Source organism: Enhydra lutris, unplaced genomic scaffold, assembly GCF_002288905.1.
Source record: "Enhydra lutris kenyoni isolate GAN:26980312 unplaced genomic scaffold, ASM228890v2 scaffoldscaffold25, whole genome shotgun sequence".
Taxonomy (NCBI): Eukaryota; Metazoa; Chordata; class Mammalia; order Carnivora; family Mustelidae; genus Enhydra; species Enhydra lutris.
Window position 1 is genome coordinate 27,535,892 of NW_019154109.1, and position 27,168 is coordinate 27,563,059.

The 27,168-nt window shown below is 40.3% G+C and overlaps 1 protein-coding gene across 1 annotated transcript in view; it reads right to left on the reverse strand.

The window, feature by feature from the left end:
- LOC111151136 (activating transcription factor 6) overlaps window positions 1-27,168 on the reverse strand; it is a 212,434-nt gene that overhangs the window by 174,909 nt on the left and 10,357 nt on the right. The window contains exons 2-7 of the mRNA XM_022508923.1: window positions 24,637-24,713; window positions 21,712-21,799; window positions 19,925-20,031; window positions 11,762-11,891; window positions 10,724-10,927; window positions 2,039-2,259 (exon numbers count right to left, since the gene is read on the reverse strand). Of these exons, the coding sequence (XP_022364631.1) occupies window positions 2,039-2,259; window positions 10,724-10,927; window positions 11,762-11,891; window positions 19,925-20,031; window positions 21,712-21,799; window positions 24,637-24,713 (827 nt within the window). The remainder of the gene's footprint in view (window positions 1-2,038; window positions 2,260-10,723; window positions 10,928-11,761; window positions 11,892-19,924; window positions 20,032-21,711; window positions 21,800-24,636; window positions 24,714-27,168) is intronic.

A 27,168-nucleotide genomic window follows, 5' to 3' on the forward strand; every position in this document is an offset into this window, starting at 1 on the left:
TTTCAAGACATCTTCCCTATCCTAGCCATATGCCTCTGGACTGTCCCACAATCGGATGTTAGAAAGCCAAGAATACAAACTAACACTATGTGAATAATTTAACAACTGTGACATACTGTCGATCTATATTTTTTTAAGTTCTAATAAGTCTTTACCTTTTTTCATGTCTAAGATATTTCATAATAAATATTTTAAATGTCCTAACATGATATAAAGACAACTTTGAGGGGCTCCTGGGTCGAACTCCCGACTCTCGGTTTTGGCTTAAGTCATAATCTCAGGGTGGTGGAATCGAGCCCTGCATCAGGCTCCATGCTCGGTGGGGAGTCCATTTGATAGTCTCCCTCTCCCTCTCCCTGTGCCCCTCTCCACTGTATCAGCATGCACATTCTCGCTCTCTCAGATAAACAGAGGAATCTTTAAAAATAAAAAGACAACTTTGAATATTTTCTATTGCCAGTTGCGTTTGGGAGTATCACAGAACAAATATTCAAATTCATAACTTAAAGAGGATTAAAAGGAAATTTTAAAGGATCATTTAAAAAATACTCTCTTTCATCATTCTTAGCTATCTCAGTCTCCTGTGAAAAACATACTCTTTCTTTTATTGGCTGTATAACTTTTTAGTCGAAAATAGCGCAGGATATTTTTGGACTTTTGTTGTTATTTACTTATTGTGGAAATTTTCCCACACACCAAAAGGAGAGAAAGATTACGCCCAACTTTAATGATCACCAACATTTTGCCAATCTTGTTTCCTCCATCCTGTGCTCCTTGCCCCCTGCCCCAGAGTATTTTAAGCAAATCCCAGCACCGTACAATTTCATCCTCAACTGAAGCCCATACTGTGTTTTAGTGCCTATTATGCCATAACCACTATGCTTAACCTTCTCTAGTCCTCAAAATAAACGAACTTTAACAGTCAAGGCTAATTCTGTACTATCCATGTGTATTCTCATTCGACACTAAATTTTCTTCCATGTCTGAACACACACAGTTTTCAAAACCTACGGAAACTATGGGAATTACTGGAGATCTTCAATGTTCTGTTTTCATCAGATAGTATTCCTTTGTTATGGGTCTTTAAAATACTGCTGAATGGACATTACTTAGTTGTGTTTATGCAACAATGGAGCAATTTCACTACTGGGCTACTAACATGCTAGTTAATAAATCATGGTACGACAGATTATAATAAGGCACAAAATTTTAAAAGTATTTTGCAATACCTAAAGAAAAGGTAGAGTAGCAATATTAACAACCAAGAATATCTACTTTTATTTTAAAGAAAACACATATGGGTTTGCCTTCCCACTAACAGTTTAGGAGAATCCACTGTCAAAGTGATTATTTGACTTTAACTTCGTTAAACTTTAAGCCTATAATGTTCAATTACTACTTAATACATGAGATATTTTTGTATCACTTTTAAAGAAAGCAAAAGTTAGCTGGCAAATGCTATAACTGGCTTTGAGGAAGACGGGTCTTAGGAAACTTTCTGTGATTTGTAAATTATAAAAAAAATAAATAAATAAACCTAAAATGTGCTAGAAAATCTGAGGATTTGCAAAGATGGGAAAATACCAACTAATCATTAAGAGAGCTCCTAAGAGTAGCAAGTCATCATTTGGCAGTGGTGAAAACCCTTCAATAAATCAAGAGAGAAGGTAAATGTAAATCCTGACAAAAAAATAGTCTATAGGCTCTTATCTGGGAACTGCCAAAAACATTTCAATCAGGAGACATGAAAGAGTCTTGGAAAATACTAGTGTCTGACTGGGTTGGGGAGAGCCTTGCAGAATGCGAGGAGGGCTTGAAAGAAGGAGTTACAGAGGAAAGTACGCAAACATCACTTTTCATCAAACAACTTCAGACTTTCTAAAACCTTTTCACTTAGATTCTGACGTGATAATTTGCCAAGGCAAGATGACAAAAACTCCAAAAAGCAAAAACAAGGCAACAAAAACAAAACAGTGTGATTTTGTCCTTGTTGTCTTTTTCAGTCACGCATGATAAAGCACGAAGTCGCGCCACTCACATCCGAGCCCACGCTTCTCATGGTACTTTGTAGGACAGGTTTAGTCACTGCTAGTTTTCCATTCACTGGGCTGTTTGCCACAGGGGCCGGCACCACATTCACCATGTGATTAGGTAGTTGTGTGGCTCCCCCGGCGACAGCAAGGACTGGGGCAGAAGAGGGCAGAACTCCAGGAGCCTGAAGTTGTACGACCGCAGGCTGAGAAAGCACGACGGTCGGACCTGCGGTGGAGGAAACAGGAAAGGAGTCAGAGTGTGCGTGACCACTATGACAAAGGACAGTGTTTAACATTTAGGTCTCTTCTGCGGATACAAGAGGAGGAGGACACTGAGGGCATTTAAAACCACCAATTAAAACATAATCAACAGCAGCACACACGCACAGCGACTTCCGATGTTTTGTTTTTAATGATACCAACTACATTTGTTTCCTATGAAGTTATCATGAACAATGTATGTCCACATTTTTTCTCAACTATATTCATGTCAAACTTGCTGAGTTACACATAGATTTCTCTATCAACCACGGAAATTTATGAGCGCCAAGAAGTATTTTTCATATTATAAATAATGAATCTTTTATCCTGAACACTGAGAGCCACATATTTTAAATTAACAGGATTTAGAAATACAGCACCAAAAATATACAAATGGAGATTTGGTGACTCAATATGTGGCAGCCCAGGGACTACAAATATCAAAAATGTTAAAACTTGCAGTAATATCTCCCAAAGCCAAGATACGGATGCATCCCAAGTATCCACTAACTGATGAATGGATAAAGAACAGGCGGCCTATATAAGCAATGGAATACTATTGCACTGTAAAAAAGATGAGATCTTGCCATCTGCAAAAACACGGATGGATCTAGACACTTTTATGCTAAGTGAAATAAGTCCAAGAAAGACAAACATATGTGGAATTTAAGAAACAAATGAACAGAGAAAAGGGACAAACAACAACAAAAACAGACTCCAAGGACACCTAGGCGGCTCAGTCATCTAAGCGTCAGACTCTCGCTCTCAGCTGGAGTTGTAATCTCAGGGCCATGAGAACGAGCTGTGTCAGGCTCCAAGTTGGGTGTGGGGCCTGCCTGGGATTCTCTCTTTCCCTCTCCCTCTGCCGCCCTTGCCCCACTGCCCAGTCATACTCTCGTCTCTAAAAAAATAGAAACAAAAAATTAAAAAAACCAAAACCCAGACTCTTAAAGAGAACTGGTGGTTGCCAGCAGGGAGGTGGGCAGGTGAAACGAAGGGGATGAAGAGTGACACTTACTGCGATGAGCACTGAGTCACGAGCAGAATTGTTCAGTCATTACACTGTACACCCGAAACTAATAACGCTATGTTAATTATACTTCAATTAAAAATATACTTTTTTTTATGAAGTTGTTCACAATGTCCTTATTAAAAAAAACACTGAGGGGCACCTGGGTGGCTCAGTGGGTTAAGACTCTGTCTTTGGCTCTGGTCATGATCTCAGGGTCCTAGGATTGAGCCCCACATCAGGCTCTCTGCTCAGCAGGGACCCTGCTTCCCCCTCTCGCTGCCTGCTGCTCTGCCTACTTGTGATCTCTCTCTCTCTCTGTGTCAAATAAATAAAGAAAATCTTAAAACAAACGAACAAACATTAAAACCATTTGAAATGAGCTCACAGTGAACAAGCACAGGAGACAAATCTGTAACTTAAAATTATCTGTAGATAATACCAACTCCCCCTAAACACACAAAACGGCCTCTAAATCTTTTTCTGAAATCTCCACATTTAACATTGTTTTTTAAATTACACTAATCTGAGGAGACTTAGTATCATTAACCTAAAGAAGACTCCCATGACTCAGAACTCTGGTCTTTTAGAAATCTCACTTGCCTACTGAATGCTTCCTTTCAGATCTGGCCAATTTTACAAGGTGCTGAAAGCCTCCCCCAGCATCCACAGCTGCTTGGGCCTATCCAGCAAAAAAAGGTACTACAGTAACCAGCAACTACAATTACATAAATATTTATAATTCTTCTTCAAGGCAGGAAAAAAAAAAAGCATTCTACTTTCAGCCAGTGTAACACGACCCACGTAAAATTCAGCTTGGTATTTCAAAGGATCAAGAAAAACTAAAAATCTAAATAATACTTTGAAACACCTGTTTGTTAAGAACACCTGTCTTAGCTTTAAAAAAAAAAGTCCCTTCTATAAAATCAAAGTCTTTATGTTTCACATGGCCCCAAAAAGCACACTAAAACTAGAGTTTAGTTAACAGCATTTTATTCCACATAAAAAAGTTAACTTCATAGATTTTTAATATGTGTAATTTATTTGGACAAAAGTGATCTCTAAACATTTTTATCTTTTTTCCCCCGGAAAAACTTCTTTTATGAAATAAAAACATTTAAATGAGGAGATGACTCATAAGCAGATATAAATATGCTTAGGTCAAATATTCAAATAAACATATAAAATAAAAAGCTCATGACCAGGTGTAAGGTTTCTTAATAACACTCATTATTAAGAAATTACAGTCTAATACAAATGGCTAACAGATGCGTGAAAAAATGTTCATCATCATTAGCCATCAGGGAGATTCAAATCAAAACCACATTGAGGTACAACCTTACACCACTTAGAATGGCCAAAATTAGCAAGACAGGAAACAACATGTGTTGGAGAGGATGTGGAGAAAAGGGAACCCTCTTACACTGTTGGTGGGAATGCAAGCTGGTGCAGCCACTTCGGAAAACAGTGTGGAGATTCCTTAAGAAATTAAAAATAGAGCTTCCCTATGACCCTGCAATTGCCTACTAGGTATTTACCCCAAAGATACAGATGGAGTGAAAAGAAGGGCCATCTGTTCCCCAGTGTTCATAGCAACAATGGCCACAGTCAACAAACTGTGGAGAGAACCAAGATGCCCTTCAGTGGACAAATGGATAAAGAAGATATGGTCCATATATACAATGGAGTATTATGCCTCCATCAGAAAAGATGAACACCCAACTTTTGTATCAACATGGATGGGACTGAAAGAGATTATGCTGAGTGAAGTAAGTCAAGCAGGGTAAGTCAATTATCATACGGTTTCACTTACTTGTGGAGCATAAGGAATAACATGGAGGACACTGGGAGATGGAGAGAAGAGAGTTGAGGGAAATTGGAGTGGGGAGACGAAGCATGAGAGACTGTGGACTCTGAGAAACAAACTGAGGGTTTGGGAGGGGAGGGGAGGGGATGGGGGTCGGGTGAGCCTGGTGGTGGGTATTATGGAGGGCACGTACTGCATGGAGCACTGGGTGTGGTGCATAAACAATGAATTCTGGAACACTGAAAAGAAATAAAAAAGAAAAAAAAAAAAAGAAATTACAGTCCAGGGGATGCTGGGTGGTTCAGTTGGTTAAGCTCTCGACTCTTGATTTCGGCTCAGGTCATGATCTCAGGGTCATGAGACTAAGCCCCGTGTAGAGTACCAAGCTCAGGAGGGAGTCTGCTTAAGATTTTCTCTTGCTCTGCTCCTCCCCCACTCGCTTTTACACTGCCATACTCTCTCAAATAAATAAAATCTTTTTTTTTTCTTTTTAAGATTTTATTTATTTGACAGAGAGAGAGTAGGCAGAGAGGCAGGCAGAGAGAGAGGAGGAAGCAGCCCTTCTGCTGAGCAGAGAGCCCGATGTGGGGCTTGATCCCAGGACCCTGGGATCGTGACCTGAGCCAAAGGCAGAGGCTTTAACCCACTGAGCCACGCAGGCGCCCCCTCAAATAAATAAAATCTTAAAAAAAAAAAAAAGAAAAGAAAGTACAATTTGGTACTAGAAGAAGACACGCTCATCATTATGTAAACCTTAAACCAAGTGACCACTCTTCTTTAATATCAAAAAGTATCATGGTCACCCAAGATGATCATGGCTGTCCTTTCAGTTTCAGGACTGAGAAAATACATGAGAAACGGCTATTAAGAACTTAGTAACAGGGGCGCCTGGGTGGCTCGGTGGGTTAGAGCCTCTGCCTTCAGCTCAAGTCATGATCTCAGGGTTCTGGGATCGAGTCCTGCATCAGGCTCTCTGCTCAGTGGGGAGCCTGCTTCCCTCTCTCTCTCTGCCTGCCTCTCTGCCTACTTGTGATCTCTGTCTGTCAAATAAATAAATAAAATCTTTAAAAAAAAAAAAAAAAGAACTTAGTATCAGGGGCACCTGGGTGGCTCTGTCAGGCTGAGACTCTTGATCTCGGCTCATGGCTTGATCTCAGAGTCATGAGTTCGAGACCCACATTACTCAAAAAAACAATCACAGCAAAAACCTAGTAACAATTTAAAATAAATTTGTAGTTTACTAATCTGAACTATAGCCACAAAAATTTTAAAAATAGGAGTACAAAAATATATAAAACAAATTATTCAGGCTACAGAAAATGCCTGTCAGTATATGGGTTTGCAGAGGCCTTGCAAAATGCCAAAGGCTACTATTCCCACCACCCATACCCTGGGGTACACAGTCTGTAGTGTGGGAGCGACTGAGTTAAACCAATACTCTGAGAAGAGCATTATGGGAAGCAGTGTTCCACATCTTCTCAGTTTAAAGATTACAATAAAAAGATCCCAAAACGGGGGCGCCTGGGTGGCTCAGTGGGTTAAGCCTCTGCCTTCGGCTCAGGTCATGATCTCAGGGTCCTGGGATCGAGTCCCGCATAGGGCTCTCTGCTTGGCAGGGAGCCTGCTTCCTCCTCTCTCTCTCTGCCTGCCTCTCTGCGTACTTTGATCTCTCTCTGTCAAATAAATAAATAAAATCTCAAAAAAAAAAAGATCCCAAAATGAAATATTGCTCAGTGAACTTTGGGATTATTCCAAAGAGCAGAGGAGGTGGTAAAAGTAAAGAATTAAACATTTCAAAGAAATGATCATACTTCTAGCTGCAGTTAACACATGCAAATGGCTTTGCGCTATTTCTTAAAACTAATTTAGAAAAGTAACCCAAGTCTATATTGTCCATTGCGTAGTTATCACCACCTCCTTGCTGAGAGAACTGCCTCATGGAGTGAGGGAGATGGGGCAACACAGAGGCAGGGTCTGTGTACCCAAGTGGCTCCCAGTCCTACCAGGCCACCGCTGCCTCCTGTTTTCTATGATGAACATCCCATGGTGCACAACTATCCTCAAATTACCTAGCAGCATCTAACTCTAGGATCCTCTAAATATTCTAGGCATGCCAAGACAGAATAGGGAGAAACTTCTATTATAACATGTTCAAGAAAACAAAAAACTCTTGTGGTGACTTGCTAAACACTGGCCCGCTAGATGCTCCGGGATCACAGAACACATTGCAAAGCACTGTTCTGGGCCTTAAACAGTTAGCAGCTGAACACAAGAACTACTGCCCCTAGTATGAAAAGGACAAAAGGGAGTCAGAAAGGAAAACCATAGGCTATTTATCCATTGCAGCATGCGCAGAATCCTTTCAGACATGACATACCTTAATGCTGTGTCCACCCTTAATGGTACGTCCTTACCTTACAGGTAATCCCCCTGAATGGAACACGGCTAGATTCAATGCTGAATACTTCTGACTCTGTATGACTCACTGAGTGTGACAGGCATTCTTCCTTTTCAACTTTCTTCAAAGGCTTCAAACTATGTATCAAACATTTATTGAATGCCTACTTTGTCTAAAATAACATAGCTGTGTGACTTGGGGTAAATGATTCCTGTGTCTCAATGTTCTCGTCTATAAAATGAAGACAATAATAGTACCTATTCTCAGAGCCAGTGTAATGATTAAATAAGATAAGGCACTTAAACACAACAGTGCCACACAGCAAGAACTTCAATGATAGCTATTATTTACTATTATTAATTTCCATTTCTGTATAGTAACAGCTTCTGTAAGGGCACTACACATATTATTAACTCATTAGTTCTCACGGTCACTGTTATTTATTTTTGTAAATATGTTAACTCCCCAATTAGAATTCTGGAGATCAAGGAGCACATCTGCACCTTCTTTTAGAGGAAATCTAGTAGCATGACCAATTGCACAGACGCTGAGCCAGACCACCCGGGGTCCAGTTCTGCCTCTACCTCTCAGGAGCAGAATGACCTGAGGCAAGTTGGTTTACCTCCATCCTCCATTTCAATGATTTGCGCTATCATCTACCCGACAAGCCCAAGACATAGGACACATTCCTCTCTATCCTTCATCCCCTTTCCAAAGCATCCAACTGCCAAGCTTGCGATTCTGCACTTTTTAACCTCCGCACCCTCTATCCTGGCTCTCCACTTTCACAGACACACCGGGCTTTCATCATCTCTCACCTGCACTTCTCCTAACAGCATTAATAGATGTACAGGACTTAAGTTACAGAAGTTATTTCAGGCAGACAGAATGGTTTAAGCCAAGAAACTAGAAAAAATGAGAGACTTCAAGGGACAGTGGCCAGACTGGTTGGGCTCGAAGAGGAAGTTGGGTTTATAAAAAGGAGTGATTATAATGTAAAGTTAGAAAATGAAACTGGAGCCAAACCGTGGTGGGCTTTACTTCCAAGTTAGAGAATGTGAACTTAATCCTATAAAAATAACTTCTTTTTTAATAGTAAAGTATTTACTACTGACACTTACATTGATTAACTATAAAATGCCTCTCCTGTATTTCCCCTCTACCACTTTATTTCAAATAAATGGAAGACATACACTTAAATCTGTATGTTATAATAACACCAACTCTCTGGATTGTACTAGAAAAACACACAAGTGCCTTATACTAGCAAACATAAATACTATCTTCAGAAAATGGGCAGGCGCGGACGTTCTGAATAACGTATGACTTGGGTTTCTGAACATGATAAACTGCTCAGAAAAGAATGGTTTGTCTTCTATCACTTGAACATGGTCTGCTAAGAGCAAATTCTCAGGAATACCCCTTGCTTCACACACTAGTCATATTAATGTCCGGCTTTCGCTTTTTACACTTGTGTTTTAAGAACTTATGGAAACCATAATGAGGTTCTTCACAAGTTTAAAATCTTAGCCTTACACTGAAAAAATAAAATAAAATTATTAAAAAATAAATCCATTCATTCATTCATTCTTAGCCTTTGGGAAGACACAGACCCTTCTGAGATCCTGATGAAAGTTTTGGAGACTATCCTGAGAAAAGTCCACACATACAATAAATCTTACATTTTATTTCAAGTTATGAACACTTAACATCCATTCACAGACCACAAGAACACCTCTTCTATCAGACTGCTATTTTTCACATGAAAAAAGCAGCAGTTCTGACTCTGTACAGAAAGGGCTGGTATTCCAGGTTTGTCTAGGGTTCTGGTAGACTTTGATAGATTTTTCACTGACTCGTCCAATCTCCCACCTAGTTCTTCTCTTTATCAATGTTATATTGTCCATGACCTTACACTAAAACAAAACTAACAGACTAACTAGAAATCAAATTTATGACCTTGCTCTCATTAAAACTTGATCTTCTTGCTACAAAGAAAGGAACTGACAATCTAGAGCTAGAAAACATCGCCATAGAAGAAACATTTGTTTACAATCCATACACCAATGAGACCTAGCTCTAAATCCGGGGAAAGAACATCGATCAGGTTCTCCTTTACTCCTGTGTACACACATCAGTATGAGGAGAATGACAGATAATCTGCCTAAGACATCTCCCCATGCAAATGATTCCTGTATCTGTGCACCACCAAATCCTCAAGTATGTTCTTTCAATACTACAATTCGTGTAGACTTGAGGATGGGAGGCCATCTGGTGGACACGATATAGAAACGCACATATTCTTAGCTGAAGACAAGAGTTGAGCACTCTTCTTCACACCCTCACTCAAGACCATGTTTACTAAAGCATGCTGCCTCTGCAGGGACGAAGAGCCTCATGCTATCACTGAAACTCACCTATAGACCCGTAACGCTATTTACATACTGACCTCTACTTAAAAACAAGAGCTCAGGGACACAAAACTCCCAGGATAGAATGGTGCCAATAAAGTTTCCTGGATTTTCTTCTTCATTACAAGTGGTTATATAAAACCACCATCCTGGGGCGCCTGGGTGGCTCAGTGGTTAAAGCCTCTGCCTTCGGCTCAGGTCATGATCCCAGGGTCCTGGGATCGAGCCTCGCATCGGGCTCTCGGCTCGGCAGGGAGCCTGCCTCTTCCTCCTCTCTCTCTCCGCCTACTTGTGCTCTGTCAAATAAATGAAAATCTTTAAAAAAAAAAAAAAAAAAAAAAACCACCATCCTGACAGGTGTTGTCGTCATTAAAACTGTAAGAAAAGGGGCGCTTGGGTGGCTCAGTGGGTTAAGGCCTCTGCCTTCGGCTCAGGTCATGATCCCGGGGTCCTGGGATTGAGCCCCGCATTGGGCTCTCGGCTTAGCGAGAGGCCTGCTTCCTCCTCTCTCTGTCTTTGCCTGCCTCTCTGCCTACTTGTGATCTTTGTCAAATAAATAAATAAAATCTTAAAAAAAAAAACTGTAAGAAAAAAGAAGTATCTGATATAATTCATCTGGATAGCTATCTTCCTTGTTAGAACAAGAACCACCTGTTAGTCATCTGTCAAATCCACAAAAACCAAGGACAATTACTGGCACCCAGCCTGTGCTCAGAAATTACAACCTGAGTTAAAACAAATGACATGACACAAGCCTTAGTGGCCACCAATTAAACTACGCAGCCTCCAGTTCCACGCAGGTACCTTTAGAGGGCGCAGGATGTATGCTGATAATTGGCTGCTGCTTTGCCAACGGTACAAGCGTGGGTAATGTCTGAATAATGATGGTTTTCGCTGGAACGCCAGAGTTTGTCTGAGTCTTGGGTGCTGCTGGAAGTAATAATGGCTTGGGCTGAATTGAAGGTTTTGAATTCATCTGAATTTTTTTCTTTGGAGTCAGTCCATTTTCTGGAGAAAATCCAAACAAACCACGGATCATTGTGAAAGCAATTCCTAGAAAACAGATTCTATGGTACACCTTTTTCTACACATTATCTAGACCTCTGAGTAACCGTCCCTACCCGGAGTTTAAGCCTAGCTACTCTATAACTTAATGGACTAAAGAAAAGTCCTTCATCTGAGGTCTACCCCTTTTTTTGAGGTATAATTGACATATAACATTATATTAATTTCAGGGGTACAACATGATTTGATATTTGTATCACAAAAGGATTACCACAAGAAGTCTAGTTAACATCTGCTACCACAGCTACAAATTTTTTTTCTTGTGATGAAAACTTGTAAGATCTAATCTCTTAGCAATCAAATAGACAACACAGTATCACTAACCATAGCACCATGCTGTACCTTACATCGTCATGACTTATTTACTGTGGAAGTCAAATGAGCCTTCCTTTTTGACCACACTGATGGTCAAAATGATGATTTTCGTTGGAACGACCACACTGCAGCTCTGGGATATTAGAACTGGTAGAGAATAGCTAAAATCACTAATAAGGCCTGAAGATTAAGAGGTAATAAATGTCACAACCAAATGGTCCTCACATTCAATATCTTTAACTGAATCCTTGAATTCTCTCCTGAAGATGATGAGGCCTATATCTACTTTAGAGCATTTTTCACCCATAAACACAATACAACCAAAGAAGACAGGCCCACTTGTTTAAAAACAAAAAGCCAGATTAATAAACATGCACATAATCCAACATTTTCTTTTAAAAAAATGGAACCTAAGTTCAGTCCAAATTAGAAAGAACAGAAGATAGGAGATGGGAGTCATACCAGTTTTGCTCCTAGGACCAACGATGGGCTTATCTTCTTTCAGGGGCTCTGCTGAGGAGGGACTATGAGAGCTTTCACCATAAAGAGAAAGGGGAGACATCTGGGAAGGAGAAGACAAATCCAACTCCTCCTACAGCAAAATAAAATACAAACAAGTTCATGGAGAAGAATGTAATTCTTGAACAGAAAATGGTTTAGAGAGGCAAGATCCATACACAAACAGATAAACATTCAAGGAAAACTTCAAGGCAAAGGTGTGATGTATTAGAAACTTTACATACTGAGTACTAAGAGACTGTGGATAAAGTAACATTATCCATCAATACAAGAGGAAAAATAATTCAAATTGCAGAGGATGCCTAAGTCATCCTCTCATATTAAAGATGAGAAGCACTGATCTGCTCCTATATTTCCTCCCACACACTTGCTGTTTACTTGGTTCCTAGCCATACAAACATTTGGTATAAGACTAAGGTTAAAATGCCAATATCCTTTCCTCTAATCTCTAATTTACTAGTCTTATAAGAAACTCAAAACAAATAATTCTTACTATTTTTCTTTTTCATTTATTAACACCACCTTTGTCCCAAATGTTTTGAAAGAAAGACAAACACTGAAAGGAACAGGACTATTTTCTTTTACTTAATGGGTGAATTGTTAATACAGAGATGTATAAAGACAACATTTTCCAAGACTTTTAACATTTAGTAGATCTCAATACAAATCTCTTTGTGACCTCAGATTCTTAAAAGGTATTTCTTAACATTAAAAAAAAAAAAAAAAGCTAGGGCACCTGGGTGGCTCAGTGGTTAAAGCCTCTGCCTTCAGCTCAGGTCATGATCCCAGGGTCCTGGGATTGAGCCCCTCATCTCCACAGGGAGCCTGCTTCCCCCTCTCTTTCTGCCTGCCTCTCTGCCTACTTGTGATCTTTGTCTGTCAAATAAATAAATAAAATCTTTAAAAAAAAAAAAAGCTAGGCATAATTGCATAGCCAATGTCATACTTAGTGGTGAAATACTAAATACAATACCATTAAAGTCCAAAATAAGAAACGTAACTGCTTTTCTATAATTCTAGCCGACATCATTATACTAGAAAATGAAATAAAAGAAGTAAGTATTAAAATAGAAGAGACAGAAGTGCCTTTGTAAGGTGACATGCTGTCTACTTGGAACACACATAAAAACCAATTAAAAAAACACTTCACAATGAAAATATTGTATGAATAATCACTTAAAAATATAATAAAAAAGATTTCACCTGCAAGAGCTTTAACAATTATAAAATACCTAGGAGTTAATTTTCTAAGGAATGTACAGGGCCTATATAAAGAAAATTTCAAAACTTAACTGAGATACATAAAAGATAACTTGACTAAGGCGCCACCAAACATAAGATATTCTTTAACAGAATGACTGCAAAGGTGATACAACTGGAGAAACTGGTTCACTTCGAGAAAATCAAGACTAGATCCCTAACTAAAACCACACAGTAAGGTAGACTCTAAAGGCATTAAGAAGGGATGCTTGGGTAGCTCAGTTGGTTAAGCGTCTGCCTTTGGCTCAGGTCATGATCCCAGGGTCCTGGGATCAAGCCCCATATTGGGCTCTCTGCTCAGCAAGGAGCCTGCTTCTCCCTTTCCCTCTGCTGCTCTGCCTACCTGTGCTGTCTCTCTGTCAAATAAATAAAATCTTAAACAAAAAAAAAAAAGAGAGAGAGAGAGAGATCTTATTTATTTGATAGAGAGAGAAAGCAAGAGCAGAAACACAAGGAGGGGGAGTAGGAGAGGGAAAGCTGGCTTCCTGTGGAGCATGGAGCCTGACGTGGGGCTTAAACCCAGGACCCTGGGATCGTAACCTGAGCCAAAGGCAAACACTTAACGACTGAGCCACCTAGGAGCCCCTAAATAAATAAAATCTTTTAAAAAATAAAAAATTCGGGGACCCGGGTGGTTAAGTGGGTTAAGCCTCTCTGCCTTTGGCTCAGGTCATATCAGGGTCCTGGGATCGAGCCCCACATCGCGATTTCTGCTCAGCAGGGAGCCTGCTTCCCTCCCTCTCTGCCTATTTGTGATCTCTGTCAAATAAATAAATAAAATCTTTAAAAAAAAATAAATAAAATTTTAAAAATTAAAAATTAAAAATTTAATTTAATTTTTTAAAAAAAGGTATTAAGAAATCTTGGGGCACATGGGTGGCTCAGTCAGTTAAGCCTCTATCCTCAGCTCATGTCATGATCCAGGCGTCCTGGGATCGAGTCCTCCATCAGGCTCCCTATCAGCAGGGAGTATGCCTCTCCCTCTACCCCTCACCTCACTCCCTCTCACAAATACACAAATAAAATCTTTAAAAAATAATAAATAAAGGTATTAAGAAATCTAAATGTGAAAGGTAAACCATGCAGTTAATAGAAAAAAATGCAGGAGAACATCTTTGTGGCCTACAAGCAGAGAAAGACTTCTTAAAAAAAACTTCAAAAATAAATCAAAAAGGCAAAGGGAAAAAAAGATGAATCTGAGTATTCAGAATTAGAAATTCTACTCAATAAAGACTGCAAAGCTAATATATAATAAAAAGTAAAAAGATATATGCAGGGGTGCCTGGGTGGCTTAGTCGGTTAAGCGTCTGCCTTTGGCTCAGGTCATGATCCCAGTGTCTTGGGACCAAGTCCTGCATTGGATTCTCTGCTCAGAGGGGAGCCTGCTTCTCCCTCTCCCTCTACCCCACCCCCTGCTTGCGCATGCTCGCTCACTCTTTTTCTCTCTCAAATAAATAAAACCTTTAAAAAAAAAAAAAGATACACGTAATATCTACACCCAATAAAGTTACTATCTCAAATACAGAAGGAATTCTTACAAGTGGGTAAGAAAAAGACAACTCAATAGAAAAACTGGCAAAGGACAGGAATGAACAATTCAAAGAAAAAAATATCCAAATCCAAAAGGCCATGTAATGTTGAAAACAATCAGTAATCAAAGATAAGTGAATTAAAACAAAACAAACAATAAAAAATTTACACCATCTGGCAAAAATTAGAAGGCCAGGGAACGCTGAGCATTAGCGACGAAGAGAAGCTACCAGGATTCGGAAGCATTGTGGCCGGGACTTCAGACTACCACAGCTGACCAGAGAGCAAGTGGCAGCACTGGTCCCATGAAGCACGTGCACTCGATCACCCAGCATTTCCACCCCTGAGCTGCATCTCGAAGGAGTCCTCACGCAGGCCCATAAAAGGTCATTTCTGACAACGCTCACTGGGATGCAGGTAAAACCTGGTAAACACATCCGTGAGGTGCTGTGCAGTTCGATGCAACAGACCATGCACATAGAACAATATGAACTGATCTTAAAAACATTGTGTTTATTTTAAAAGAAATACAAAGAGATCTAATATAATAACGCCATTTACCTAAACTATTTTAAGTACACAGATTGAAACCAGTGAGAACGAGATGAACTTTCTGTATTGAAAACATTCTTTTGATAGTCATTTGGGAAAAGATAAAATTAGATTTGTATCTCACATCATACACCAGGATAATTTCAAATGAATCAGAGATCTAAATTAAAAATACAACCTGGGGCATCTGGGTGGCTCAGTGGGTTAAGCTCTGCCTTCGGCTCAGGTCATGATCTCAGGGTCCTGGGATCGAGTCCCATGTGAGGCTCTCTGTTCAGCAGGGAGCCTGCTTCCCACCACCCCCACCCCTCGCCGGCCTCACTCAAGAGAAACTTGTGATCTTTCTCTCTCCATCAGATAAATAAATAAAATCTTAAAAAAAAAAAAAAAAAAAAAAAAACAGGGGCACCTGGGTGGCTCAGTGGGTTAAACCTCTGCCTTCAGCTCAGGTCATGATCTCAGGGTCCTGGGATCAAGTCCCATGTTGGGCTCTCTGTTCAGCAGGGAGCCTGCTTCCCCCTCTCTCTCTCTGCCTGACTCTCTGCCTAGTTGTGATCTCTCTCTGTCAAATAAATAAATAAAATCTTAAAAAAAAAATGGTGCTGTTCAGGCCTCAATCCTGGACCACATCTTTTAAAAAAAATTAAAAATTTAATTTAATTTAATTTAAAAAACCTTATGGGACACCTGGGTAGCTCAGTCGAGCGTCCAACTCTTGACTTTGACTCAGGTCATGATCTCAGGGTCATGGGATGGAGCCCTGCGTTGGGCTCCAAGCTCAGCAGGGAGTCTGCTTGAGAGTCTCTCCCTTCCCCTCTCCCTCTGCACCACTGCTCCATCCCCTTGAGTACACTAATAAATATATCTTTAAAAATAAATAAATAAAAATAAAACCTTACAAAATATGTACTAACAGTCACTGAGAAAATATTTCTTGCTCATGAATGGACATGGAAGGCATTAAGCTAAGTGAACTAAGTTGGACTGAGAAAGACAAAGACCATAGGATTTCACTCATTTGTGGAATATAAAAAACAAATGAATAAACAAACAAGCAAACAAAAATACTCCTTGCTGAATAATTTTACCCTAAAGCCACTAGATGCGACAGAGCAAGACCAACATCCATGCGGAGAGACGGGCTAGTAGAGTGTCAGAGTCCAACCTGAGTCGGGTAGAGAGAGTGCTGAGAAGTGGATGGGGAGAACACTCCAACACTGGGAGTCAGAACAGGGTGATAACATCAAAACCGGGTCAGCCTGACTTATCAAAAAGCCCAATAAAGACATATTAAAAGAAGACAGAGGTCTGTGGGAAGGGAGCTGCACTGGCCCAATCCAGGACAGCAGGAGAATCAGAATAACAGTTATGGATTACAACCTGTTGAATAAAATAAGAAACCCTGATGTCCACACTGATATAAAGAATTAAACAGATAAAGTTAAACTTTGAGGAGAAACTGGACTTTTTTTTTTAAACATCATTTTAAAGTAATTCCTCACAAAATACTTATTTATGGCAAAGCGAGAAAGGACAACCTCACAGTGGAAAAGCCTGGCAGACATTATCTTAATTAAGTGAACAAAGAGAACGTCATCAGTAATGACAAGCCGAAATCGTGTGACACCTCATCAAAAGTAAATGAGACAGATGGGGCATCACCCCAGTGATATTCCTGCCATGGCTACAAAACCTGAATCTAACCCCTAGGAAAACATCAGACAAACCCAACTGAGAAACATTCTACAAAATAACTAGTATTTAATCTTCATAAGTGACAAGGTCATGACAGTTGAGGAAAAATAAATCGTTTCACCTGAAGGAAATGAAAGAGACAAGCCAACCAAACACGATGCTGGATTCTACACGAGGCTCTGCTGCTGGTCTAAGGGACATCTCTGCGACAACCGGCACAAGCTAAGTGGGTGTTGGGGACTAGGTGAATGTAATGAATCCACGTTCATTTCCTGATGTTAGTGATTGTACTGTGGCCACAGAAGGCACATCCATGCTTGTAGGAAGTAGACAGTGAAGTATCTGGGCGTGATAAGCAGGTTGGCAACTTACTCTCAAATGGTTCAGGGAAAAGAAGTTATTTGTGGGGCGCCTGGGTGGCTCAGTGGGTTAGGCCTCTGCCTTCAGCTCAGGTCATGATATCAGGGTCCTGGGATGGAGCCCCGCACAGGGCTCTCTGCTCAGCAGGGAGCCTGCTTCTCTCCCTGCCTACCTCTCTGCCTGCTTATGATTTCTGTCTGTCAAATAAATAAATAAAATCTTTTTTTAAAAAAAGTTATGTGTAATGTCCTTGTAACATTTCTCTAACCTGGAGAGGATTCCAAACAAAAAGTTAACATAAACACAAATAAAAATACTATAACCTCTCAGTGGTGAAAACCCTCTTCTAAATGACCTCCCCCCCCCCCAAAAGGCAATAAAAGATTGGTAATTTGGCTACGGGAAAAAGTATGCCTGGAGAAAATAAACACCAGACAGAAAGCATCAAGGCAAATGACAAATTGGAGAAAAAATACTTGTTAACTTACTTCACAAAATAAGGACTAATAATCCTAATATGTAATAAAACAACTTTAAAAATTTGAGGAGAAAAAGACCAACACAATCCAATAGAAAAGTGAACCAAAATTTGAACGGACAGTTCATTAAAAAATAAACACAAATAGGCCTTATACATATGAAATATTTGAGAAGCTGTTCAAGCACACTTAGAATAAAACAAAGAGACAACAAAGCACGCTGTGCAGGAACAATAGGAACACCGGCCCTCTCACACGCTGCTGGTCAGAACATACAACTGCACGACCCTGCAGAGGGAAATCTGGCTCTAATCCACACCATTACAAATGTATTCACCATGAGCTCAACAATCTCATTTCTACGATTATAACCCAAAGACGCCGTGGTGAAAATATGGAGTGACTTATATAACACCTTATTCACTACAGTATTATTTGAGCCTGAAAAGGACTGAGAACACAAAGATTCATCAAATAAGGAAATCCCTAAAGAAAGCATGATATGTCCACACAGTGGAACACCATGCAGCCGTGAAGAAGATCCTGAAACTGGTCTTACCTCCAAGATATACCACTAAGTTACACCAGCAAGATGCAGACCAAGGTACAGAGTATGCTACCTTTCATGTAAGGATGGATGGGAAGGAAAGGACAGAAATCAGGCTTCTGTAAATATTCCTTGAATAGGGGCACTTGGGTGCTTCAGTGGGTTAAGCCTCTGCCTTCAGCTCAGGTGATGATCTCAGGGTCTTGGGATCGAGCCCCACGTCGGGCTCCCTGCTCAGCAGGGAGCCTGCTTCCCCCCACCCCGCCTGCCTCTCTTCCTACTTGTGATCTCTCTCTCTCTCTGTCAAATAAATAAATAAAATCTTTAAAAAAAAAATTCCTTGTTATATACTTCTGACTTCAAGATAAATTAAATTTTAAAAAATTAAATCATTTGGAGAAATTGTGAGACAGAGAACTTCCAATGGTAGCAATCAGAGAAGAGCTTCACAGAGGAAGTTGTTTTGAACCGGGACTAAAAGAGGATGAATAGGAGTTTCACAAGGGAAGGAAAAAAACGAGGGCTATTCCAGGCAGAGGAGCACGTACAAAAACCTACAAGTGTAAAATCTACAACTCGCTGCTTTCACTCACTTCCAGGCTTTGAACAGTGCCTGGCACAGTTGCTGAGTGAGTAGAGAATACGGGAGCTCTGAGGTGAGAACTCCCACCGGGTTAGAAGGGGAAGGTGAAGGCAGGAAGGGACAGGGAGCCAGGAAGGTAAGCAAGAGCCAGGTTGTGAAGGGCCTGGTACTCCGGGAATTTGAATCTCATCCTTGTAAGGGCTGGGAAGTCGTTACAAGGTTTAAGCAAAAGACTGACATGATCAAATTTGTAATTCTGAAAGACTTCTCTTTGACGATTCCTCTGCTTAAGAAAAGTTGGGGAGGGCGGGAGGCGAGGGGGTGGTGGTCAGGAGGCAGAGAGGCCATGTAAAACCCTACTAACTTAATCCCAGTGAGATGATGATGGTCTGGCAGGAGCAGAGAAGGTGAATCACAGAGACATGAACTGGACTGAACTGTCCAGATTTCATAGTTGGCTACATGTTGAATCTGAAAAGAAGGTACCTCTATTTACAGCAGATATAATGTACTAAAATACTAATTTGAATTTTTCTTCTTAAATTTTCCCTTCCCCCATTCAAAAAAGCGCCTGAACAGTACTTTTTCCCACCCTCTGAGCTTTTCTGTGGATGGAGAACAGAAGGCCTTTTAAGAAGTTACCAGATTTTTATAAAAGCCTTAGCCCTTTCAAAGGTAGTACTAAGCATTCCTGAATTAAGAAATCCATTCTAGGCTCTATGGCCAAGGAGTTAACAAATCAGATCATCTTGGAGTCTGTCCTCAAAGAACATATATTCTGACAGGCAGAAGAGAGGGCAGCAGGGAGAGAAGATGGTAAGGCAATAAAAAATACAGGATACTGGCGAAGTGTAAAAAAACCACTGCAACAATGAAATCGTGAAGGCAAGATGAAGGCAAGAACACTGGGGAAGGAGGGCAAAACCAGACCAAGAACTTACGAGCTCTCCCAAGGCCCTTCCTCGAAACTCAGGTTCCTCGGGATGAAATGGGATCATAAGGCTCACAGTAGCATTTCATAAACGGTAAGTGCCTCCACCATATGTGTATTTCCCAGATGGCGTTATGACCAACATCACCGGAGAAGACTGGCTACTTACAGGAACATGCTGAGTTGAAGAGTGAGAGTCCACTGACTGGGGAGAGGAAACCGAACAACTTGACGGGGCCGGAGAAGGTGGCTGAGGTTCGGCCTTAACATCTTTAACTGAAAAACATGAAGTAAAAATGTCCCAATGGACACTATAAACTCAAAATAAAATAAGGAAGAGGGTACAAACTACTCTTAAAATTCAATCATACTGGGGCGCCTGGGTGGCTCAGTGGGTTAAGCCTCTGCCTTCGGCTCAGGTCATGATCTCAGGGTCCTCGGATCGAGCCCCACATCTGGCTCTCTGCTCAGCGGGGAGCCTGCTTCCCCCGCCCCACGCCTGCCTCTCTGCCTACTTGTGATCTCTCTCTCTGTGTCAAATAAATGAATGAAATCTTTAAAAAAATTTTTTTATTGAGCAACCACAGCCCAGACAATGTTTTCCAAAGTTAGCTGCCAAATAGCTAGCATCCCTCATGATCTGTAAGGTGCTCTTACCCTTTCCCATCAAGAAGTAGCATCTATTTCTCCTCAGTTTGAATCAAGGTAGGCTTAAGACTTGCTCAACCAACAGAGTATGGAAGTAATGCTACGTGAATTCTAAGGCTGGGTTACTTAGGCAATGCAGCTTCTACTCTGTGCGCTGAACGCTCCCATCTGAGCCTCTGAAGTCTGACGACCGTGAGACCACCAAGCTGAAAGGAAGCCAAGCCACACAGGAAGGCTGTGTGCAGGTGCTCTAGCCGACAGCGCCAGCCACAAGTCACTCGGGCCTGGCAAGTGGTATGTGAGTGAAGAAACCTTAAGGTAATGCGAGCCCCAACTTTCAAGCTACTCAAGCTTTCCCAGTTGAGGTCTGGCCATCACAGAGCAGGGCCAAGCCATTCTCGGGGTACCCTGTCCAAACTCCTGACTCACAGATTCTGGAAGCATAATAAAATGGTTGTTGTTTTAAGCCACTGAGTTTTACAGTAGTTTGTTACATGACAATAGTAACCAGAACACTGGCCCTGGGTAGCCCATATTCTACGAGGGAAGATACGCATTGAGCAAGACACACAAATACATAAAATGGGGGACTGGGACATGGAGGGGTGGGGAGGACTACAATCTGGGTGGGAGGATGTACTGGTGACTTACCCACTGTCTCTCAGCTCTTAAGTCTACCGCCTATCTACAGTCTGTGATGCACATTAAGACCCGTCTCAGCTGGCTCCCTTTTATGTCCTATCAATGGAGGATACTGCAAGGATACTAAAGCAAAGAGAGGGGAGAAAGGGGTTTCTTCCTCCTCCCATCAGCTTCATCCCACAAGTGACCGTTTACTCCAGATCCCAACTTCTCTCAGCACATCCAAAACCTACTTCATCAGGGCCCCTTAAAGATACTAGCATCAGACAGAGAGTGCCCCCTCCATAGAAGTATGTATATCAAATGCAAGGGACCCCTATGCCACCTTCCTAAATTGTGATAATCCCAAGTTTTCTTTGATTCCCTAAATTCGGTCTGGTTCTCAGATAGGTTAACCTCTTATAAAGATATTACACAGAATTCAAAATCAGGATTTCTGATATGACTTCTTTATCCCTATGTGACTAACACATAGCTAAAAAATTCTTTCCATCCATTTGGGTAGGAAACTTATGTGTGCACTGCCCCATCAGAAGTAGAATATCTATCCCTGGCTTTTATTAACCCATCAAAGTAGCCCAATTACCCCACGTAATTTTGACTAATACCAAACTACAAAATACAATGGATCTGTTTAAGATTTTTACCAATGAAATACATCATTACCTGTGCAGAGCTGGTTGTTGATGTCCCAAATGCCTGTTTCCCAAGGCATCAAATCCAAGTCAAAATCAAGATTATCAAAATTGTTTTCCTGTACGTTTCAAATCAGGAAAAGGATATTAGAAGAATAAAATATATAGATCTAGAAATCAAACTATCAGACACAATTTGCCATAAATAATATAATTTCTATTACCCAACTCAGTTAAAATAACTTTTCTACGTCAATCTGTTCATCTTGAGAATACACCTTGCATGGCCTAAAGATAAGCCAATTCACTTATATAAAACACAGCAGGAACAATCAGGGAGGTAATGGACTCAACATCGAAAAGATTCAGTTGGTGTCATTTTCTTCCATGGGAACCAACCTTCACAAGAGTCACAAAATAAGTCTTTGTCATAAGGGAGATCCAGCAGAGTACATTTTCCCATTGCCACTGATGAAAACAAGTCAGCAAATGCCTACTTACAACATCATCTCTAAACAGCAACAAGAAGAATATAGATTTTAGCCAAAAGACATGCAAGAACTGTAACGAGACTTGAGCTGAACCTTCAGTTATCCCAAATATTAACATGGTTATCTAAGAAAGAAGAGATCCATAGAAGGATGGGTAATTTTCTTCCTTTTTCTACTGTACAGTACCTTTCAAATTCCTAAAATAAAATTTCTAATTTTTTTTTTAATCCTAGAAGGTAAAACTAAGTTTCTCAAACAGAAGTCAACACACTTCTTAGAGGGACTCTTAGTTTCTTCATTTTGATGATAATTTTTTTTACTTAAATATAAGCATATTCTGGGTCATCTGAAGTCATCTTATACTATATACATAAATAAAGTACTGCCACGCGTGAGTCGCGATCAAGCAGTGCTATTATCTTAAGTCTCCAGGGGTATGGAGACAAGAACAGAAGTAAACAATATACACACAGTACCACAAAGTCAAAGGCGGTCAGTATTAACCTAATATAACAGATAATAACACAGCAACAGTAGAGAAAGTAAGCCTCAGGCCAAAAGTACAGATTAGTCTTTTAATTATTAACAACCATTTGGTGATAATTTCTAAAATAATATTATTTCAAAATGTCTCTTTTGTGGTTTATTTTTATTGAGAACAAAAGGAAAGAAGGGAACAGTTTGATCCCACTGCCCTTAACTAAGTAAATATTGGTACAAGTTGTAGAAAGAGAATGTGTGGACATTCACGTGAAAAAAAATACTACTGAAACCATGAAAGAACCCCTTTTTAAATCAACCCCCTTTGCTTTTTTCTCTTACTTGAACCTACACAATCAGAAATGAAGCAGCCTTGTACCTTCAGCAACCCAACATATCCTTAAACTTTCTTAACCGAAGAAAAGAAGCCTCCTCAGTGCTAGTAATACTTTCTAACAGGCACAACAGTGGACATGTCCTACTCCAGAAGCTTCTTCCTCAGTATTCAGCCAAAACAGTCAAATACCTTTTAGAGCGTAAGGCTTTTATCTGTCTGGAAACCTAACAGGTCTATTTTATGTAAAGTGAGACATATTTATGCTTCTATATTCTATATTCTGGCTCTTCCATGATTTCTCATGGGAAACTACTAACGGGTGGAAGAGAATGACACAATTTTAAAGCTAGAAAGGGCCCTCAGACACCATCTAATCCAATCCCTTAACTTCGTACTAAAAAAACTAAAGAACTGAAAGTCTGAATGCCTTGTGTAAGGTAAGGATGTTAATTACAAAATGAGGATATTTCCCTGAACCCTTCAAATTAACTACTGAATGGTAACTTGGTAGTTTTAGCTGTAGAGGTTGTAAATGAGTATCAGTTGCTTAGGCAACCGCCCAATATTTAAAGCCAATCTGGGGCACGTGGGGGGCTCGGTCAATTAAGTGTCTGCCTTTGGCTCTGGTCGTGGTCCTGGGGTCATAGGATCAAGCTCCTCACTCGGCTTCCTGCTCAGCAGGGAGTCTGCTTCTCCCTCTTGTTCCTGCTCCTACTCTCTTGCTATCTCTTTCTCTCTGTCAAATAAATGAAATCTTTAAAAAAAAAAAAAAAAAAAAGCCAATTTAATCAATAGACTGCACTCTCAAACATTCATAAGGTAAACAAAAACTATTAAAATTTCATGTGCTGATTAAAAAAAAAATACCATGTATTCTTAGTCTCTTCTATTGATGCATATTAAAACAACTGCTAAATTATTCTTTGAGAAATATTTGACAAACTCACTAAGCAGGCATTACATATTTTTGTACTCAGCATAATAAGGGCTTAAAAAATAAGAAACAAATATCCAAACTGACTGATGTACATATAAAATCACTCTGTTCAATTAAATTACTTCCCAAGCGAAACAGCACCTCATCCATTCAAGAATATGACAGAATGAAAGAGTTCTATAGGCCAATGTACTATGCACTAACACAAAAAAGGAAAGATATTATGAGGACTCAAAGCGCTATAATAATAGCTTTTACACAGACTTCTAACCATTCACAGGCAAAAAGTAAGGACACGTCTAAATTTCAGAGCTTTCTATACTAAGGATACGTAACTTTTAAAAAGGAAGTTGTTAAGTTCTGCTTGACTGGATCCATGACTCACATACACCCTTTAACATGATCATTTCCCTTGTGCAGCAAACTACCTACAAAGCCAAAAGTAGGCAGTTAAGTGATTTGTCCAAAGTCATCCAACCCTGAGGCCAAAAGTAAACTCAGAATACAAGTCTTCTCCCACCAAGACCAATGCAATTTCTGCAATCCTAAATTTACTGAGTAAAAAGTGGCTGCTAAATTTCACACTTAAATACTAAGTTATTTAAACTTACACCACTACCCTAAACCTGTTATCCTGAAACCATCTTGCAATAATTAGAATAAAGATTAAATATCACATTATTCAATAATTCTCCCCTAGTAAATACTTACGTAAGTTTCCTTTGCTGCATCCAGATGCAGGTCATCAGTGTCTGTGAAATAGCCAAGTTCAGCAAACAGTGCAGAATCTTTGTACAAAAGGGCAGAGATTGGAAAAAAAAAAAAAAAAAAGAACAGATATTGTCAATTCAGTGTTTCAACAAAAGAATAAGCACTGTATCCCTATGCCACCTCTAATAGGGGTTCTCATCAGCCATTACTATTACTGATAAACTCTAGCAGTGTGAAGGACAACCAATTCAGAGCTATTTCTAATTCATGTATTGTTTTCCACATCATTTTTATCTTGTGATCTAAACCTTTTCACCAAGGATTAATGAACAAGTTTTATGTCAGGTCACACTGCACTAAATGATAGTGACTTTCTAGAACATTACAAACAGGAATTCTGAGGCTACATCTGGGCTCAAAATGAAAATGTACCATGGTTAGAAAAGGGAACCCTCCCACACTGTTGGTGGGAATGCAAACTGGTGCAGACACTCTAGAGCTACCCTACAACCCAACAACTGCACTACTAGGTACTTACCCAAAGGATACAAACATAGTGATCAGAAGGGGCACATGGACCCCAATGTTTATAGCAGTAATGTCCATAATAGCCAAACTATGGAAAGAGACCAGATGTCCGTCAACAGATGAATGGATAAAGAAGATGTGGGGTGTGTGTGTGTGTGCGTGCGTGTGACAATAAAATATTACACAGCCATCAAAAACAATGAGATTTTGCCAGTTGCAACAACATGAATGGAGGCAAAATAAGTCAGTCAGAAAAAAACAAATACCATACAATTTTACTCCTATGTGGGATTTAAGAAACAGATGAACATAGGGGAAGGGAAGAAAAAATAAAATAAAATGAAAATTGAGGAGGCGGCAAATCATAAGAGACGCTGAACTCTAGGAAGCAAACTGAGGTTGCTGGAGGGGAGGTAGATGAGGGGAAGGGATAAATTGGTGATGGGCATTAAGGAGGGCACCTGATGTAATGAGCACTGGGTGTTATATGCAACTGATGAATCACTAAATCTTACCTCTGAAACTAATGGAAGGAAGGAAGGGAGGGCGGAAGGGAAAACATACCATGGTTGATCAGCAGTGAAGATAGAAGAGGAATATGGCAGCCCATGGACAGTATTTGCCATCCAAGTGTTAATCAGGGGTACAACCAACTTTCTAGCTGAACAATAAAGGACTCACTTATTTAAACCATTAAATTTATTTCAGCAAATCTAACTAATTCCAGTTTCTGGATAAGATTTCAACCAAGAAATTTAAGGACCCAGAAAATATCCCTTAACAAACTAGGTTGAAACTTCCTGCAGAGATGGTCGGGATGCAGAAAAGGCCAAAGGCAGCTGGTTACCATACAACCTGTGATGTGTCTACTTCCTCCAACATTTTTAGAATCTCAAGAACTTCAGAAAGTTTTCCAAACCTAAGACTGCCTTTGTACTCCCTAGCGTCATGCCACTGACACTGCTCCGGTGACTTCCTCATGTCACACATACAGGAGCTACGCCACCAGTCCATCATTCACTCAGCCACTGACAGAATCATTTCACCAACCTACAACAAAATACTACCTAGCAAAAAATTCTGTGTAGTAGTAACGAGAGGTTATTCATACAATTCTCACAAAAGGATGACCTAAACCTCGGTCGCAGAGCCAAAAACACCTAAGCAGTTAACTGGGACTGTGTACCTCACAGGGAGGCTGAAACCCTTGAAGAGTTCTCTCTGCTGCCTCTCATTTCTCCTCTCCCTTTCTTTCTGGAGCCTGTTTTCACCACGCTCCTCTCCCACACACACAAATGGTTATTGTCACCAACGACCTCTACGTTGCTAAATGCAATGGTAGATTCAAGGTCTTACTTGACCTATCAAGAAGCACTGGACAGAGCTGATCCTTTCATATTAACTGAAACACGTGCCTCACTTGGCTTCCAAATTACCACACTCACCTGGTTTTCCCTCCACCTCACTGGCTGACCCCACCTTGCTCGTTCCTCCTCATCTCGTGGCATGAAACTGATCAGCATAAACTTTTCTATCTACTCTACTTCTTTGGGGATCTCAGCTGAGTTCGTGGCTTTAACAGCATCTATATGCCAAGGATTCCCAAATACACATCTCCAGCCTGTACCTCAAGATGCACATATATATGGAGTACATCTCTTGGACACCTCCTCTTGGAGGTCTCAGAGTTAGCTTATCCCAAACTCAGCTCCTGATCACCCCCCACCAAACCCTCTACTGCTCTGTCCTCATCTCAGTTAATCATGCTTCAATTCTCCCAGTAGCTCAAGCCAAAAACCCTGGTTGGAGTCACCGTTTACTTCTCTTCACTCTCCATATTCAAACTACCAGCAAATCCCATCAGTTCTGTCTTCAAGCTATATACCCATAATCTGATTTTTACCTTTCCTTCCTATTCTTCCTTCCCCTCCCATCTTTCCTTTTCTTCTGTGTTTTTCCCATCACTGAGATGTCAGCGTCTGAGGAAGCAGGGCGACGAGGATG